This window comes from Ctenopharyngodon idella, chromosome 13 (genome assembly GCF_019924925.1).
Source record: "Ctenopharyngodon idella isolate HZGC_01 chromosome 13, HZGC01, whole genome shotgun sequence".
NCBI lineage: Eukaryota > Metazoa > Chordata > Actinopteri > Cypriniformes > Xenocyprididae > Ctenopharyngodon > Ctenopharyngodon idella.
Window position 1 is genome coordinate 6827857 of NC_067232.1, and position 17126 is coordinate 6844982.

A 17126-nucleotide genomic window follows, 5' to 3' on the forward strand; every position below is an offset into this window, starting at 1 on the left:
GATTATTGTGTCAGTGATGAAGTCACATCAGTCAGAGTCATCAGGTTGCTAATGTGAGTCATGATGATTCGTTTGGTTTTTGTGTTCAGATGATTATATAGAGAGAGGAAAAGAATGAGAAAGCTACTTAGGATGGTTATCACGCATCCTTATTGCAAATGAAGTCGGAATAGCATAGCCATTCTGGAATTCAGTTAATTAGTCTTTATGCCTGTGTGTATATACTGCCCACAACTGATGGAGCAAGAAAAAAGGTTTCCAAAATAATACTTTGCAGTCAACTCACTTCCAGATGTGTATCAGTGAGTAAAATCTGTTGCACAAATTTCAATCCCCATGAATGGCTTTTTTATTTGAACATAGCAGGTGGTGATAATGTTAGTCTTGTCATTCGGACTAGGCAAAGACAAGACGCGCAGCTGCAGGGGTGGATATAAAGGTGCTGTAAGCGATTTCTTTATGGAATGGCATGCAGAAAATGATCCTAATCCCAGAAATGTATCGCTGAAATAAATGTCCTGAGATATCACGCAATCTCTGTGACAGCCCTGGTGTATGTAAGCAGTAAAATAAACAGTGTCCATGAACTGGGATCAGATTCTTTGCTTAGTCAATCAGAACGCTTTTGAGGTACTTTCTGCATGTCAATCATTTTCTCATTCACAGCTGGCAGTACGGTTTTGGGAAAATGAAAGCCATGAGTAGGATAACACTCACTGCTGCAGTCACACGCACTTGGTGGGAGTCACTGAAGGTCACAAGCTCAGTGAAGTTCACAAGCTCACTTTCTTCTTCGGGGCAATTGTGGCCTAATGGTTAGAGAGTCCGAAGGTGTAACTCGAAGGTCTTGGTTTTGAGTCTCAGTACCAGCAGGAAATGAACAGAGCTCTCTTCCACTGTCATTACCCACAACTGAGGTGCGTCAAGTCAAGTCAAGTCAAGTCAAGTCAAAGTCAAAGTCAAGTCACCTTTATTTATATAGCGCTTTTTACAATGTAGATTGTGTCAAAGCAGCTTTACATTGATAACTGGTACATTATTTGGCTGCACAGCAGCTCTTAAAGAATAGTGTCAATGCAGGCAGATCAAAGCACTGTTGAATATCAAATGTCAAGTCAAATGTCAAGTGTCCCCAACTAAGCAAGCCAAAGGCGACAGCGGCAAGGAACCCAAACTCCAACAGGTGACATCAGGTGGCAGACAAGTGGCAAATAGGTGTTAAAATGGAGAAAAAAACTTTGGGAGAAACCAGGCTTAGTCAGGGGGCCAGTTCTCCTCTGGCCAACAGCGCTTTGTTACGATTCAGGTTGCTATCATAAGTCTGATAGGATCGCAACATTCAATGTATTTATTTCAGTTCCATCCAGTTGAGGATCGTATTCATCACGGTGGTATGGACGGTTGTTGAGGAACTGTGTCGTGGCTGTCGTGTCGATGCGTTCCAATCCACTTTTAGACAAGCACTCGCAGACTTCCCTAAGCACTTCCCAGGACTTAGGATGTTCCAATTCAGCCCATTGCAAAAGTTCTGCCAGTAGTAGGCACTCATGCAACGTAAGCAATGACGTACATTCGAGTCATTGAGACTGAGGGAAGTTAATGAGGGAAGGGCATGAGAAAAAAAAAAAAAAACGAACAGGAACGCAGCCCTAAATCAAGGCACCTAACCCCTAATCACTCCCCAGGCACCGCAGCACAAAATGGCTGCCCACTGCTCCGGGTGTGTGTTCACAGTGAGTGTGTGTGTGTTCAATACTCACTGCTGTGTGTGTGCTCTTGGATGAGTGAAATGCAGAGCACAAATTCCGAATATGGGACACCATACTTGGCTACACATCACTTCACTTTACTTTTAACAGAGTGCAACAGTGCCCGCCCACTTTTTCTGTCTTCTTGGATCCAGAACTATTTTTCCCATTCATTTTTAAAAAGTCTTCATTAAAGAATTCTAAAGACCCAAACCAACCAGCTACAAGGTGAATAACAACATTACAAACTTTGATTTGAAGCAAAAAAGTCAAATTGGACAAAAAGACAAAGCTTGTACTGTATACTTAATGGCTTTAATGAGGGTAAGAACTACAATCCCATGAAGCATAATAAGCAACATAATTGGAATTAAAAGCAATTTAAACATGCTGATTTTATATAGAAACGATTTATGATAGCTGCAAAATAAGCATACAAATATTTAAGTAGTTTGAGAGCATCATTTACAGTGCTTCATTGGAGATTGGCGGATTTTAAAGTGTTCTTTTGCCACAATTTGCCTGGCATAGTTCTCTGATTGGTGGAAAGTTCTCTGCAGAATCATGGGTAATGTAGTTTTTTTTTTTCACCAGGAATTCTGCTGTTGAATGCGATTATTATTTAAAAAAATATTGCAGACACACGGTTTTAGCAAAAGCTTATACAACCTCGTAGCTCACAGGTAGGTCTGTCTTTAAAGGTTTATAAGTTATCGTTAAAAAAAAAAGAAAGTCTTCTATGGAGAAAATAAATGAGATTTTTACTTCTGAAACCCGATAGTTGCACTTTATAAACTTGGAGCAGTTTGGAGCATGCAAAATTTGTGCTAAATGGAATTGGAAGACAGAAGGAAATGAAGAGGCCAAAGAAGACGAGTGTGAACATCTCTAAAGCTTTGTATTGCCGGAGGAGCGGTTCAAAGTGGTTGAAAACAGGTGTCTAGCTACTGATTGACAGGTAAAATACCATGGTTATGCCAAAGCAGCAGAGCTATAAAAAGAGGGGGTGTGTTTAGATCAGTGTTTAAGTTCTGATGGCTTGCATCTTTTACAGACCCTTTAAAGTCAATGTTTACATATCAAAAGTTAGCAAAATAGTCCCAAACTCTTCTGGTTGAGTGCTGAGACCTGCACACTCAAATACACACTCAACCCTATCAGACCACTCTAAATAAACAACACACTGCATATCAAAGAAACGCAGCAATCTTCTGCATACATATTGTCCCTCGCATTTCAAGACTCAAACTTTGCCTCAAGACACTTATCAGACTTGCATGAGGTGGGTCTTCATTATTGGACGGTTATGGATGCGGTGTTAGGGGCTGTCATGGTAAAGATAGCTGTTCTCCCCTGCCGATGTGTGTTAGGAACCCACATGCCTGAGGCACCTGAGCCTGGCCCCTGACACCACACAACATGAGCCAATATGAGCCATGCTGCCAGCTCTCTCCATACTAATGTAATAGTATTATTCCGTACAAATTACAGCCCATAAAACGGTCACACGAAAAGTCTTGGTAAATATGATCTAATTCGTGCATGTCTGTGAGGAGCCGCATTCATTCATTAGTTGGATATTTCAAGAGCTTAATTTTCATTCATCAGTCTAAATAACAGCAGAGAAATCTGATGAAATTTCTCAAAAATCAAGTTTAAACATCTTGGAGAAGGGATTTCAAGGAAGGTATTCATTTATAACTATAACACAGAATGTTTGATTAACTGGGAGGGTAATTTTACAACTCTATTACAAATTTGGACATTGTAATGTGAAGTATGATGGCCATGTACTTCTTAACAGTAACATGGAGTGCTTTACATCATCATGTTCCACATAACATTTCCCATTTCATCATGTCTTTTTTGTTTGAAAACATATCAAGTATATTTTAGAAAGTCAGTTTATATAGCCTATAATTAAGAGCACAGTAGGTAATGTGTGATTGCTTCATTTCAAGATACGAAGTAGTGTTTCATTGTGTTGACCGCTTTCTAAATCAGTGTAATTTACATAAAACTCAGAGACGTCATGCTGATCCACGTCGAGAGATGGCAGTGCAGCATCTAACACCATTGTAATATCGGTACTTAAAGCAAACGAACAACGATGCAAACTTTAGCTGAAGAAGGGGGGTTATGTGCAGCAAACTTTTAGATTACTTACAAATTTAGTCCGTTACCAAATGACACAACAAAAATTGTAGTTAGTAACGTAATCCATTACATTACATATTTTAGATAATATAATTATTGGATTACTTTTAGATTACTTTTGACCTAATTTGTTTATCACTTTGAATTAAACATAATATTGTACCATATTGATATAAAATACAGAGAGAAAGAAAATATATTAATCCATTCTTTTGTTATCAACAACATGAAGTGCATCATGTGGTCAAATGCTTTGTGGCATCTCTATTTTCCATGTAATTACAGCCTGACTAGAGGCTGGTCTGTGTGTGCAATTTTACCAAACTAGAAGACTTTCTGGATGTTGGATAAGCTGGAAAAGTTGGATAAGCAATTTAAGCAATATGAAATTTTAGAAAGGAAAATTTAAAACATGAAAAAGAAGAATTATAGGGAGAATCAATAATGGTTTACTGCCATTGTGTGAATGTAGTCATGCAATCAATAAAAAACAAAAAAATTGTAAAAAAAAACCCAAACAAACAAACTGTAGTCTGATTACGAGTATTTTAAAATGTAATATAATCTAATTACAAGTACTTGATTTTTGGAATCTGATTATGTAATCCACATTTCATGTAATCAGTTATACCCAGCACTGTCTGTAAAACCAGTCTTTTGTATGTGCTTTGTTAAATATAAAGCTGTTTTACTCAAGATGCCTTGAGCAAGGTGAGCATAACCAATCTCCATTTCATATGCAGATTGATAGCTTTTTTTTCTTCACACTAACAATCGGATAATAAAATTGAATAATACGCCAACAACAAAAATAACTAGTTGATTACCTTAAAAGTCCATAGATATCGCTGTCAGTTAATACTGCTGTTAACACTTTCTCCAACAGACTGTAAAAAGTAATACGCTATATCTACTCCATAAAATGTTGGCAACAAACTACAAGCAATAACAAGCATTAATTAAATTCAATAAATAAAATTGAGTTAGAATTAATCAAATTAATTCCTTAAATGTCAACCATTTAAAAGGAGTAAAATTTAAACAAAAATATCTGAATAACAGACAGTGTCAAAGATGAATTAAGAACTCTTTATTTTTTATTGCCAACATTGAAGACACCTGATGATGATAAGCAGAATCACTGAAGGAAAGAGAAACACAAGAATTAACAGAAGTTTAGATGTTGATGTTGATTCTTGTGTTCTTGTGTCATGTTGATTTTATTGAAAATGTCACTATTATGGTGATCAGTGTTTTATTTAGTTGGGCAGTTTGACTCTTTGCTTTTTATGTCAGTTTGTGGTTTTTGTAATGGTGTTTGCTAATTTTACACATTTTAAATGGTTGACTTTTAAGGAATTAATTTGATTAATTCTAACTCAATTCTTATATGTTGAATTTAATTAATAATATTGCTTGTAATCTGTTGCTATTTTATTGAGTAGATATAGTGTATTACTTTTTATAGTGCATTGAGACCTGTTTCATGTTCATGTGATGTTTGACATAAAGCCTATTAAATGCACCTTTAAATTTTAACCCAAAATTTATTTAATATTAGATGCTTCCTTTATTTTTTTGTTTATTTTTATTTATTTATTTATTATTTTGGGAAGACATTCTGATGGACGTTTGAGGAGGACATTTGTAATGTGGACCAGTGCATTGGACCTCAGGGTAATTATTTGTTTGTATGCATTAAGAAGTGTTATTTTAGTATTACTTACAGTATTCATTAATATTGTGAATTAGTTTTTGTTTTTATATTTTCATTTTTCATTTTAATTTCAGTTTGAGTTTTAGTAGTTTTGTTATGTACTTTTGTCATTTTTATTAGTTTATTTTGATTCCAGTTTTAGTTTTACTAATTTTAGTGCTTTAACTTATTTAAATTAGTTGCTTTCCAATGCAACATTTCAATTTTGTATTTATGTATTTATTAAGATTTTCAATAGTTAGTTAACACTAACAACACTTGTGTTCAGAGGTTTGCACCTTTAGTTGTTTGTTTTCCTATTTTAGGTTTTACTGTACAGTGCAAGTAAAAGAAAGAAAAGAAAAATGTGGGTTAACAAATTAGTGTACAGAAAATTAAAACTCACATTCAGAATGTTGCTATTGATAAAATTAACTTGCGTGGGTCATTTCACAATATTAGTGGTAAATGATGCCACTCTATCTATTATGTGTTTAGAGTGAGTGGGTGGGAATACATACAAACTGAAGGCCAACTTTACTCAAGCTGATCATTAAACCACCAAAATCTGAAACTAATTTCAAGTCCATTAGACTGCTCTTATTTGGTCAACATTGAAAAGCCAGCACAGACTTGAGTTCACTGTCAAGAAGTTTATTCATTTCTCATGACATTACAATGACATTGCAGCACAGCAGTGCACTATATCGGCTCTTCTTTGGTATAGAAGGTTACTTGCTGCTTTTCTTCCACTTGTGCAGACCCAGCAATGGTGTATTTCAGATTGTGCCAGTTAACGTAATCACCAAGTTTGTATTTGATCTTTGCCTCCATGTAGGTCTTAATCTGGCGGGAGGTAAGGACTTCTTTGTGCACATGCACATCTGATACAAAACCTGTGAAGATATAGGATTGTTGGAACCCTCCATCATATTGGGTCTGATACTGGCCGAGTGTTATGACAGGCGCTCCTTTAAAAGATACCTTAGGGCCCACCATCTTCTTAATGCTGGCTACTTCATTCACAAACATCTGTGCAAGACCACTGGTGGCATCCCAGGTCGCACACACTGAGTTCCACTGATTTAGTTTGAGTGACAACCCTTTGAACAGAACAGGGGCGCTATGAATATACATCTGGTATTGTTTGCTGTCAGCTGACCAAGATAAAGAAAAGTCTTGAGGGTAGGAAGGTGTGGCCAGAGAAAACAGACATGAGCTGGTGGACACTTGGTCAGTGTAGAATCGCAAACACACGGTGGCTGCAGACAGATCCAAGGAGTCGTTCGGGTGGAGCTTCACCCAGCTGCTGGTGGTCAGCTCTGGGAATGTGATGACCTTCTCCCTCAAACATTTTCTCTCTGTTTTTGTCTCTGTTGTTTATATAAAATGTTTAAGGCATTAAAAACTCTTCAAAATAATGTGAACCCACACTGGTTGACCCGTACAGTAGTATTATATTGATTACAGAACAAACGCAAAGGCAAAAAAAGAGATGAAATGATAATAGCAGTCTAAATTAATTCTCTTACCCCAGAGGTATTTTAAAAATTATATTGTTAGTATTGCATTGCCATTACTTACGGGACAACGCCAGACCACAACAGACAACAAAGAAAACATATGAAGCGAGCCTCTTCATGGTCCTCTTGGTTCGAGTCAAGCACGAGAGAGGTACCCGAGTTTCTCACTCTGCTCTTTTTATACTACACTACTGCAGTGAGGACACAGCATGTTAGTGCTGATTCGGCAGTACAGTCACAAGTGTAGATAAGGAGAGGGGCTGCATGATTTGGGCTGCACACTCTGCAGCCAATGGAATAGTTGCTCTTTAAGAGTATACACACTTGGGTTCAGTCTTTATAAGAACCAACTAAGATCTTTTTCAGTGATCAAATCGAATAGAGTTTAAAAAAAAAAGAAATTGTCTTTGCATTGACATTGACCAGGAACAGTAAATTTACAATATGAATATTTGTTTTAAAGGGGTGGTTGATTATAGTTAGTGTGTAATGTTGCTGTTAGAGCATAAACAACGTCTGCAAAGTTACAATGTTCAAAGTTCAATGTAAATGGAGATATTTTCTTTTAAAGAATTCTCCGTTTAAGGACTACAACAAATGGCTGGTAGGGACTACAACGAGTTTCTTCCCGGGTTAGTGACATCACTAACCCTAAAATGTACATAAACCCTACCTCCGAAAACACGCAACAAAGGTGGCAAGGCCATGTTGGGCTGCTAGAGAAGAAGAAGAGTTGTTGTAGTACAGTGTTGTTACCATGTCATCGTTTTACGCCGGACTGCTTTAAAAACGAGGGTCAATTTAAAGCTGGATTTGCACTAAAGCTGGATTTCCACTAACCGTTCAGAAACCTTCCTGAGTCTCTCCATAAGTGTCCGACTCCGGTTTGAGCAATGTAAGGCTGAACACCATTACTGACAATCGTCGTTTTGGCTGCGTGTGAGATCCAGCTTTGTCGCTGTTTAACAGTGCAAACTGTTAAAGCTCTGCCCTCTTCTGGAAAGCGGCAGCAGCTCATTTGCATTTAAAGGGACACACAAAAACGGCATGTTTTTGCTCACCCCCAAATAGGGGCAAATTTGACTATTGCTATAATAACAAGCTATAATAAATGATCTGTGGGATATTTTGAGCTGAAACTTCACAGACACATTCTGGGGACACCAGAGACATACAGTCAAACCAAAAATTATTGACATTTTTGATATATTTTTACTAGTGGGTGCAGGACACTATAGTTCATTTATGTAAGTGAGGATGGCACAAAAAAAAAAAAAAAAAAAGTAAGCTGTGACATATTATACCCAAAAATTATTCATACAGTGGACTACCAGTAAAATTTATAAAAAAAAATTGGAACCAAAAAATTTCAGACACTTTCACCTGACCATATTTTGCTTAAGTGTTATCTGATATAATTAAGGTGAAATTTTTCATATTTTTTCTTGTCATATATATATATATATATATATATATATATATATATATATTTTTTTTTTAACTATAGTGAATAAACTGTATTAATGAATGAAATGTTCAAGGTGTCTGAATAAATTTTGGTTTGATTGTATATTACATCTTGTAAAAAGGGCATTATAGGACCCCTTTAATGTCTTTCAAACGTTAAACCCTTGAACTTTTTATTTTTAATGCTGAATATTTCTGTCCACAAAACAAAACTTTTGTTTTGGAAATTATGCAAATGTGAAAAAGTTAATTGTGCAGCCCTCAAAGCAGCCATCACTGACCTATTGCTGTCTCCTTTGGTGAACAAAATTATTGCCTTGGCTATTTAGGCTAAATTCTTCTTATACATCCTGCTTACAGTTGTGGTCAGAATTATTGGCACCCTTGGTAAAAATGATCAAAGATGACTGTAAAAATAAATTTGCATTGATTATCCTTTTGATCTTTAATTCATAAAATTAGCAAAAATCTAACCTTTCATTGAAGGAAAATAATTTAAAGTGGGGGGAAAATCACATTATGAAATGTTTTTCTCCAAAACATGTTGGCCACAATTATTGGCACCCTTTAATTGCCAATAGATCTGACCACAACTGTACGTAAAAAAAAAAAAAAAAAAAAAAACAACAAAACGAAACCCTTGACACAAGAAGAGACAACAACAAAGGTGAGTGTGTCAACATTTTTAATTGTTTTCATAGAATACTTTTTACATTTTCACAAGCTAAGAAGAAATGTGACAGATTGTGGAGGAATCTTGTGTTTGCATTTTAAATGCTCTGGAGCAATAACATGTGAATATAGAGAAATATAGATTTTACAATGTGGCATTCTTACTTTCCTGTTCCCATCTGAAGCACACAGCAACTGCATTCAAATCCAAAAACACCAGACCACTGCAGAAAGCCTGCGTAGAATCCATTATACACTGTGTCCAATAGCTTTTATTGCATTTCTATCTCTCATGCTTGGTTTTTTAATGTTCATACTTTTAAAGTTCCTGTACTGCTTACCAGCAGGAAAGACAACATTACAATAAATAAACCCATAATGCAAAAAGATACAAAAATAAGAGTTTTTTCCCCTTTCATTTTGGCTTACCATAAAACAATAGCATAGTGTTATACTAAAATGGCTGTTCATTTTCTTCATTTGGGATACTACAGGACAGCAATAATAACAGATGTAAGTCTTTAATTTGTACTGTTATCTCTAAACAAAAATATATAGTGTATATATAGTTACTGAGAAAAGCAATAAATCCTCATCCAATATGATAATACATTGTACAACCAGATCCCAATTTAAATATAGCAGGCTCTATAAACATAGTTCATGTTGAAGTATATATATGTTTGTGTGTTTTTTTTAATGTAGCACTTAAAATGTTCTGTAAATAACATGAAGTACAACAATACATTATTTTTTTTGTTCAAAATGCCACATGAACCAAAGCAGCATGTCATAGACTCTTTTAACGTATACCGCTGAGGTGGTTAAACTGCACATGCCTCATATTGACATATAGAATTCTCACTGATTTTAAGTAACTGTGATGCAGGATCACCGATACTGACTCTTTCAGTAACTTTTGTGTAGACATACAGTACAAAAAACTGGCTACAGTATATAATACATACATGACTAGTTTGCATGTTTCATTTGGGCCGAAGTATGAAAATCCCTGTCAAAGCAACATCAGAAAGGCAGCATACACTCGATAAATATGTGGATGCCGGTTAGTTTAGCCTGGTGAGTGGTGATGTGCAAATTACAGATACTTGTATATGCAAGTGTAACATAGAACCTTTACATATGGCCTGATTACACAAAAACCAATGGCTTTCCGGCCTCAGTCCATGTTTTCTCTGGAAACTGTGGCGTAAGAGTTATGAAACCCCAGTTCTATTGACACATCCATCCAGTCAACCTGTGACCTCCTTATGTTCAAACAAACAGACATACAAACAGCATTAAACATACACACGTGCAGCCACACACACAAACACACCATGACAAACAAGAGCAAAATTGTCAAATAGGCTCCTTCATGTATTATCAGACGAGTTACTTCCTTTAGGTCTTTTTAGTTAAGCTTGGGCTGGAAACTCTCGATCAGTAAACTCTCCTCTAAACCCTCCTTTCACTTTCTATGACTAGCTGTTTTGCAAATGTTTTTTGATATGTTTGACCTACAAACAGGCCAATGATGCTGTAGAAAAACTACAGAGGAGAAGCACAATTTGTGAGAATCTAATTTTCACCAAAACGTCAACCAAAATAAAAGATAGACAGAAGACAATTTGTGTAAATAAACAGTGACCACATCTCTATAGTGTCTTTTGCTGTTTTTGTGTGTACCAGTGAGCATTGGATGGTGCACACTGCATCTTTAAGTACACATACGCACAGATAAGATTAATCTCTACTGCTGTGACAGGAGTCCTTATGATTTCTGGCCCTCAAAACACCAGCGGTTGCGTAGACGGCACAACATCACATGGGAATGCTGCAATGATTCCGAGGAGCTCTTGCATTTCTTTCACGTTTCATCTTCCGATGCAAAAATCAGGAGGGAAGAGACAGAAACTCGAGTACACCAAGACCACTTTGTTTCGTTGCATCAACAACATCAACAAAAGCTCTTAAAAACAGAACAGTGAGAGAGAGAGAGAGAGAGAGAGAGAGAGAGGATGGGATGGACTAAGAGAGAGAAAGAGAGAGTACTGAGTACAACAGATTGACCAGGAACAGCAATCGACTTTGTACAAATTTGTGACTGTCCATGTTTTATGTTCTTAAGTGGCTACAACATCGATGCGGTGAAGATGCAGTACAAGGAGGTAGCCAGTAGGAGCAGCAGATAGCGGAGGCCTGATAGAGACGCCTGCCGAGCGGACGAATTCCCGGAGATGGCATTGGAGGAGCTGGGGTCATTGATCTGTGGGTCCTTAAAGGAACATAATGGTGAACATGTGAGAAAGCTGATAAACATTTATTCTAAGCAGCCAAGAGATAGTTAGATAAGTCATAAATTCACATATTTTTCCATTATGATATTTTACCTTGAACTCTTCTATCAGAAATTGTACGCATATGTGCTTGGCTTTTAAAGGCTTTCAATACACCGTAACGCATTTAAAAAGAAAAGAACAGGACTTTCACCTTGCAAACAATTGCTAATGTGTTGTAACACTATAAAAGTGTCCAACAGAACAGCAAAAAAAAAAAAAACTTCCAACTCAAAAATAAAATTATTTCAAAAATAAAAATGCCATTCTGTCTGAGTTATACCTAACATGGGTTCAGATGTCTAAGAGATTAAAAAAGCTCTTTGATTCTGAAATTAAATTGTTCGCTGAAAAGAGGTCCATTTTTAGGGCTGTTTGGACCTGCCGCTGCAACACTAAATGTCATTCTAGCATATAATGTTGCTTTTATTATGTACAATGACATTTAGTGAACTTTAAAAGGCAGAAGATAAGCAACGTTCACATTTTGCCATCGCCCACCGCAAAGATCATGTGCATACCGGGCGGGAAGGGCCCTCTAGTGCTGTGTCAAAGTTCAGCCGAACTGGGCTAATGTGACATGAGATAATTACTGCTTTATCTTTGTTATTTTGTTTCATTATGATTCATCCTTTCAATAGCACTTGACATATATCGGAGATATGTCTGGTTTGAGATGTGCTGTCAATGTCATTGTAGCATGAAAAGAAGCATACTTACCAAACATAACACATCTATTGTATTGTTTGTCTTCAGCTTCTGAGCCTAGAAAGGAAAAATAAAGCTCTATTAAATCAATCCGATCGAAATTAAATATCATCTTGGACCAAGAAAATCCTTTCCAAACAACATTTTATGTTGTATTACAATAATGCTCCAAGATGATCCACAGCAGATAATCGATAGCAAAACACTCAGACTGGTGTTTATAGCTGCAATTTTATAGCCGTTAATTGCATTGTATTAGTAGCGTGCTTTATAATGCTATTGCAATTCTGTCCTCAGATAGAGTGTCAATACAACTATAGAGAAGTAAGTTAAAATAAATACTAATCATAGCAGGTAGGTTACTGCAAGATTCTCATTTGAGTATTTCTCAAAAACAATGATCAAATTTTACCATTTTAAATGTAGCCCTTTCAGTAGAATACAGTTAAGTATGAATTTCACTTCCTTATGTGTGTGTACTTGTGTACAGGTATGTGTGTCTAAGGAAGTGAGAAGTGGTGGTGATATAGGAGAGCTGGTGACAGTATAATGAATGGATTCCTGCGTGTTAGTGGTTTGGTATCCTCCTGAAAGCAGCCGTCTTGAATCTAAGCCAGAGCCCAGCATGATAAAGCAATGCCTCAGCCTGCATGAAACATTATAAACAACCGCATCTACAGACCAGCAGAAAGAGGGTTTGAGGTTTAATATCAATGATTAATTTCTCCTAGAGTGGTTCTAGCACCCTTTAAACATTTTCAAAATTGAAGAAATAAACCAAACCAACAAAAAATAAGTATAATTCTCAGGCACAAAAAAGTTGGATAATTGTTCTCTGTACATATCAAGTGCTGTTTTAATTACATTGAAGCAAAAACACTCCCGAAGTGCAAGATATGTCACTCTAATAGTCCAAAAAAGGAAGAAGAAAAGGAAAAAGAGAACAAAACTCATGAAATTGGCCCTTAATCTCACTGAATCACTTGACAGCATACTAAGCAGAGAGTTTCTCACTTTAATTGTATATTTAGAACACGAGTTCACACTGAACCGAGAACTGTCTTGTATGGCTAAAGCAGAGCATTCAGTAATTCAGCAAATAAATGTGCTCAGTACTTGCATTTTGACACACTTTTACACAAGTTGAGATATTACCATATGTCTCTTTGTTTTGAGGGTGGTAATGCACATCTGGCTCTGTCAATTTACCCACACGAAAACATGCAAAGGCAAAAACCCTTTCTACCATATAACTAAAGGGGGGCGCAAGCAGTAAAGCTGGCTGTAAACATCCCATTTCTTAACGAGAGTGAGAGATAAGTCATTTAATATGCAACAAAGGCCGCGTTAACATGGCATTTGCATGCTGGAGTCGTCTCGCTAGTTTTCCTGGAGGTCAGCTGCGTGTGCTGCGATCATTTGAAACCGATGAAGAAAGACTGACAGACATATCCCATGAGTCTGCACTCCCTGTTTCTGTTCTTCTCCTCATTTTCACATTGACAGCTGCTCCCCCTCAGAGGACTACGTTTAGCAGCGAGGCTAATACAGAAACATGTAAACTCATTAACTTCACTCTCAAAACCACTTTCTCCCGCTGCTGTGCTGCTCTCTGTTGGAGTGTATGGGTGTGAGTGTGTGTTCGCCCTAATGTCTGTGATTATATATTTGCCTTGTCTCTAATTAAAAGACAAATGCCATATATGGCCAGCTCTGAGTCATTGTAAATTTGTATTTGTATGTGCAGCAAGGCTAGTTGTCACAAAGGCTGCATCTCAGTACATCTATGAATTTGGCAGACACTTTTAGAATTGACTTGCGTTGCATTCAACGTATACATTTTAATCAGTTCATGCATTCCCTGGGAATCGTTCCCATGACCTGGGTGTTGCTAACACCAAACCCTACTGTTTGAGCTACAGAAATGCTGAACTTACAAGATTTTCAATCAAAAGTCCAATTACACAAATGTTGCTGACTTCAAACACCTAGGATTTTTTTTTGTGAAAATTATGTAGGCTGTGAATATTACAACATTTCTATTATAGATGGTACAAATAAGAGTCAACCTTGTAATGAAGGTAAATATATATAAATTCAATTCAATAATTAAATTTCTGTTGGCCATTTCTGAGTGTTACCTTACATTTTTGCTGTTTTACATTTTGCTTCATAATTGTTTTAATCTTTAAATTTTGTTGAGAGACATTTACAGTTACATTTAATCATTTAGCAGATGGTTTTATCCAAAGCGACTTAAAAATAAGAACAATAGAAGCAGTTAAGCCAACAAAAATCCCAGTTAGTCTAGCACAGTACATGTGGAAAGGTTTTTTTTTAATAAATAGAAAAAATAGCATAGAAATGGAATAGAAAATGTTAGTATTAATGGGTCAAGTGTTGATGAAAAAGAGATATGATATAGTAGCATCTAAGTGGCCATTTAAACCAACTAAAACGGGAAAATTTGTATGCGTTTTGCCCGTTCATCTACATGACAATGACATTTTGGGGGCCTGAAAACAAACTTTTGAAAACTGGTTTCAAAGTGCAAGTTTTTGAAAATGATACTGTTATCGCCTCCATGTAAATTACAAAAATGGGAATTTGTGACAACGGTGACATTATGCACTTGCGTATTACATGTTCAGTCTATAGGCACGTGGTGTTTCTTTTCAAACAGACAGCGCCAACTACTGGCCTGGCATGCATAATACAGTGTTTTTAGTCATTTTCGCAGATCTATGTGAATGGGGATTGTTTTGATAATGTTGTTGTCCGTACTCGGAAAACGTAAAGGTAAAACTTTTCTGTTTTTAGTACATTGTTGTCATGTAAACGCACCCTAATACGCTGTTTACCTTTGTGACAACTGACCCAATATAGTTTGACAACATTGATAATAGCTCTTTTTTGTAAGCAAGACTTTAAGGTTTTTACTTGAAAATTTACTTTTTAAAACTAAACCTACCCCTGAGAAATATTCAGTGGAGTAAGAAGTGACAAATCGCCCTCCCCTATGACGTAGTATAGCTCTCTCAAATCAAGCATACACAACTGAACTATTCCCTTCATAAAAACATTTTTTTCAAGAGGTATTTATTAACTCTGAACACATAAGGACCACAAACACATAGTCTGTTTTAAAACCCTGCACTCCCTGGGGCACATACAGTACACCAAACCCACAATACATACATGAAACATGAAGATCTATGTCTGCAATACTTCCACTGACCTGGAGGCTACCACAGAACTGGTAGAGGGAGTTATCAGCCGGGTTGAGATGGTTGATGTGTGTTGCCGGTTCTATGGCATTAGGTAATTTGTCTCGATCCCTGACCCTCTGGGATGGTGTTGTCATAGAGGCGGTGGTTTGCACTGGGGGCATTGGCTGCCACACGCTCACATCAGTCCCATTTCCAAACGCCTGGATCGCATTGCCTATATACAAAGAGCAAAGACAGTATATACCTCCTATTAAAAGAGAGATATGAAATATTCAATAATTAACTGGAAGGCCAATACAGAGATATACAAGATAAACACTGTGGACAGGTTTTGCCTCCTGTCTGCTGTCAACGTGATAGTCTGGGAGATGTTTACTATAAAATCAGAGTGGCATGACTGTTTATTAGTGTTTCAAATGTGTTCGACTGTAAATCAAGGCCTAAATACTGGAATTCATATACATATTTATGTGCATGCTGTATATGCATGTAGCACAGGTTTCTCTAAATATATCAAATAACATATATGCATAGAGAATGAACTCATGGATGCTAAATAACGAAACTAAGGGCATGAAAATTGCCCTGTATAATGACAGGTGATGTTTATATGTTTCTGATTTTCTACATGAAAAGCATCTGCATAGACCATCAGCTTGATCTCTCTTTCTCTGAGATTTATAATCATTGATTTAACAGAAGGACCAGCAGTGTGTACCATTCAGTATATGACAGAGTGACTGCAAGGACAGTTATCGCTAACTACTAAACCTGAGATATTAACATAGTTAATAGATAATGTGCTGTTTGCTTTGAGAGCTTGTGTCAAGACCGGAAATGATGCATATTTGACTCTCCATATGTGAAAGACTGGAAATGACTTGGATTTGCCCCAACTTTTAGTTTGGCCCTTCCCCAACCCAGCCTTTCCCAGAACTAGGATCTGCTGCCTCATTATATGGGCCTCTGACAGGCTCATGCTCTCCCTGCCATCTCCACTGAAACAGCACAGACAGCACACTAGTCTGTGAAGTGTTTTTAAGAAAAATCCAAGTATGTTTGGTACAGTATGTGTGTTGTTGTTGTGTTGTGATGTTGTTCTTTATCAGAAATGTCCGCCCTCTCTCATAGTGCTAAGTTCTTTCTGTCGCTACGCTGCCTCTTAATGTTTCTTTTTCATCTCCTCCTCTAATTTTATCATACTCACAAGTAAATAGTTTGAGCAAACACATGATGAATGTGTTGTTTGCTATTTTTAGATGCTTTCTCTCCATCTCTCTAGGAAATACTGGAAAAGACCCACAAGGCTCTGAGCGCTTTGATCGTTGTTTTGAGTCTATGAGCCCTGACACATTTTCTTCAGCAGATGAATCGTGTAGTTTCCTCTCATGTGCATGTCTCTCAATGAGTCATGTTCTCTGAATCCACTCTACACTCCACCAGCTGATGTCTGGAGACCTTCATATCCACAAGGTTTTATGTTTCAAAGACAGGAAAATGTACTGCAATATCAGGCTACTGTTTACTGTTTTTGTGATTTTTTTTTCTGACGAAATGAAGACCATCTTAAAATAAGCACATTTTTC

General features: G+C 36.9%; 2 protein-coding genes across 4 annotated transcripts in view; both read right to left on the reverse strand.

Moving 5' to 3' along the window:
- Positions 1 to 6239: 6239 nt before the first annotated feature.
- Positions 6240 to 7361, reverse strand: apcs (amyloid P component, serum). Its single transcript, XM_051918059.1, has 2 exons — positions 7186 to 7361; positions 6240 to 6974 (listed from the first exon to the last, which is right to left on the reverse strand). Exons 1-2 carry the CDS (start codon positions 7241 to 7243, stop codon positions 6304 to 6306), a joined length of 729 nt encoding a protein of 242 aa, XP_051774019.1. The 5' UTR covers positions 7244 to 7361; the 3' UTR covers positions 6240 to 6303.
- Positions 7362 to 9259: 1898 nt separating this feature from the next.
- gfra1a (gdnf family receptor alpha 1a) overlaps positions 9260 to 17126 on the reverse strand; it is a 79469-nt gene continuing 71602 nt past the window's right edge. For all 3 annotated transcript variants that reach the window (XM_051917775.1, XM_051917776.1, XM_051917777.1), the window contains 3 exons: positions 15549 to 15754; positions 12323 to 12367; positions 9260 to 11541 (listed from right to left, as the gene is read on the reverse strand). In XM_051917775.1, coding sequence (XP_051773735.1) covers positions 11398 to 11541; positions 12323 to 12367; positions 15549 to 15754 — 395 coding nt within the window. In that variant the 3' untranslated portion in view covers positions 9260 to 11397. The remainder of the gene's footprint in view (positions 11542 to 12322; positions 12368 to 15548; positions 15755 to 17126) is intronic.

What these genes read in the sequence shown, in the direction of transcription:
- apcs (XM_051918059.1), bottom strand. Translation starts at nt 7,243, where the DNA reads ATGAAGAGGCTCGCTTCATATGTTTTCTTTGTTGTCTGTTGTGGTCTG. An exon ending in TTGTGGTCTGGCGTTGTCCC is followed by an intron (nt 6,975 to 7,185) that starts GTAAGTAATGGC and finishes TATAAACAACAG; the next exon opens with AGACAAAAACAGAGAGAAAA.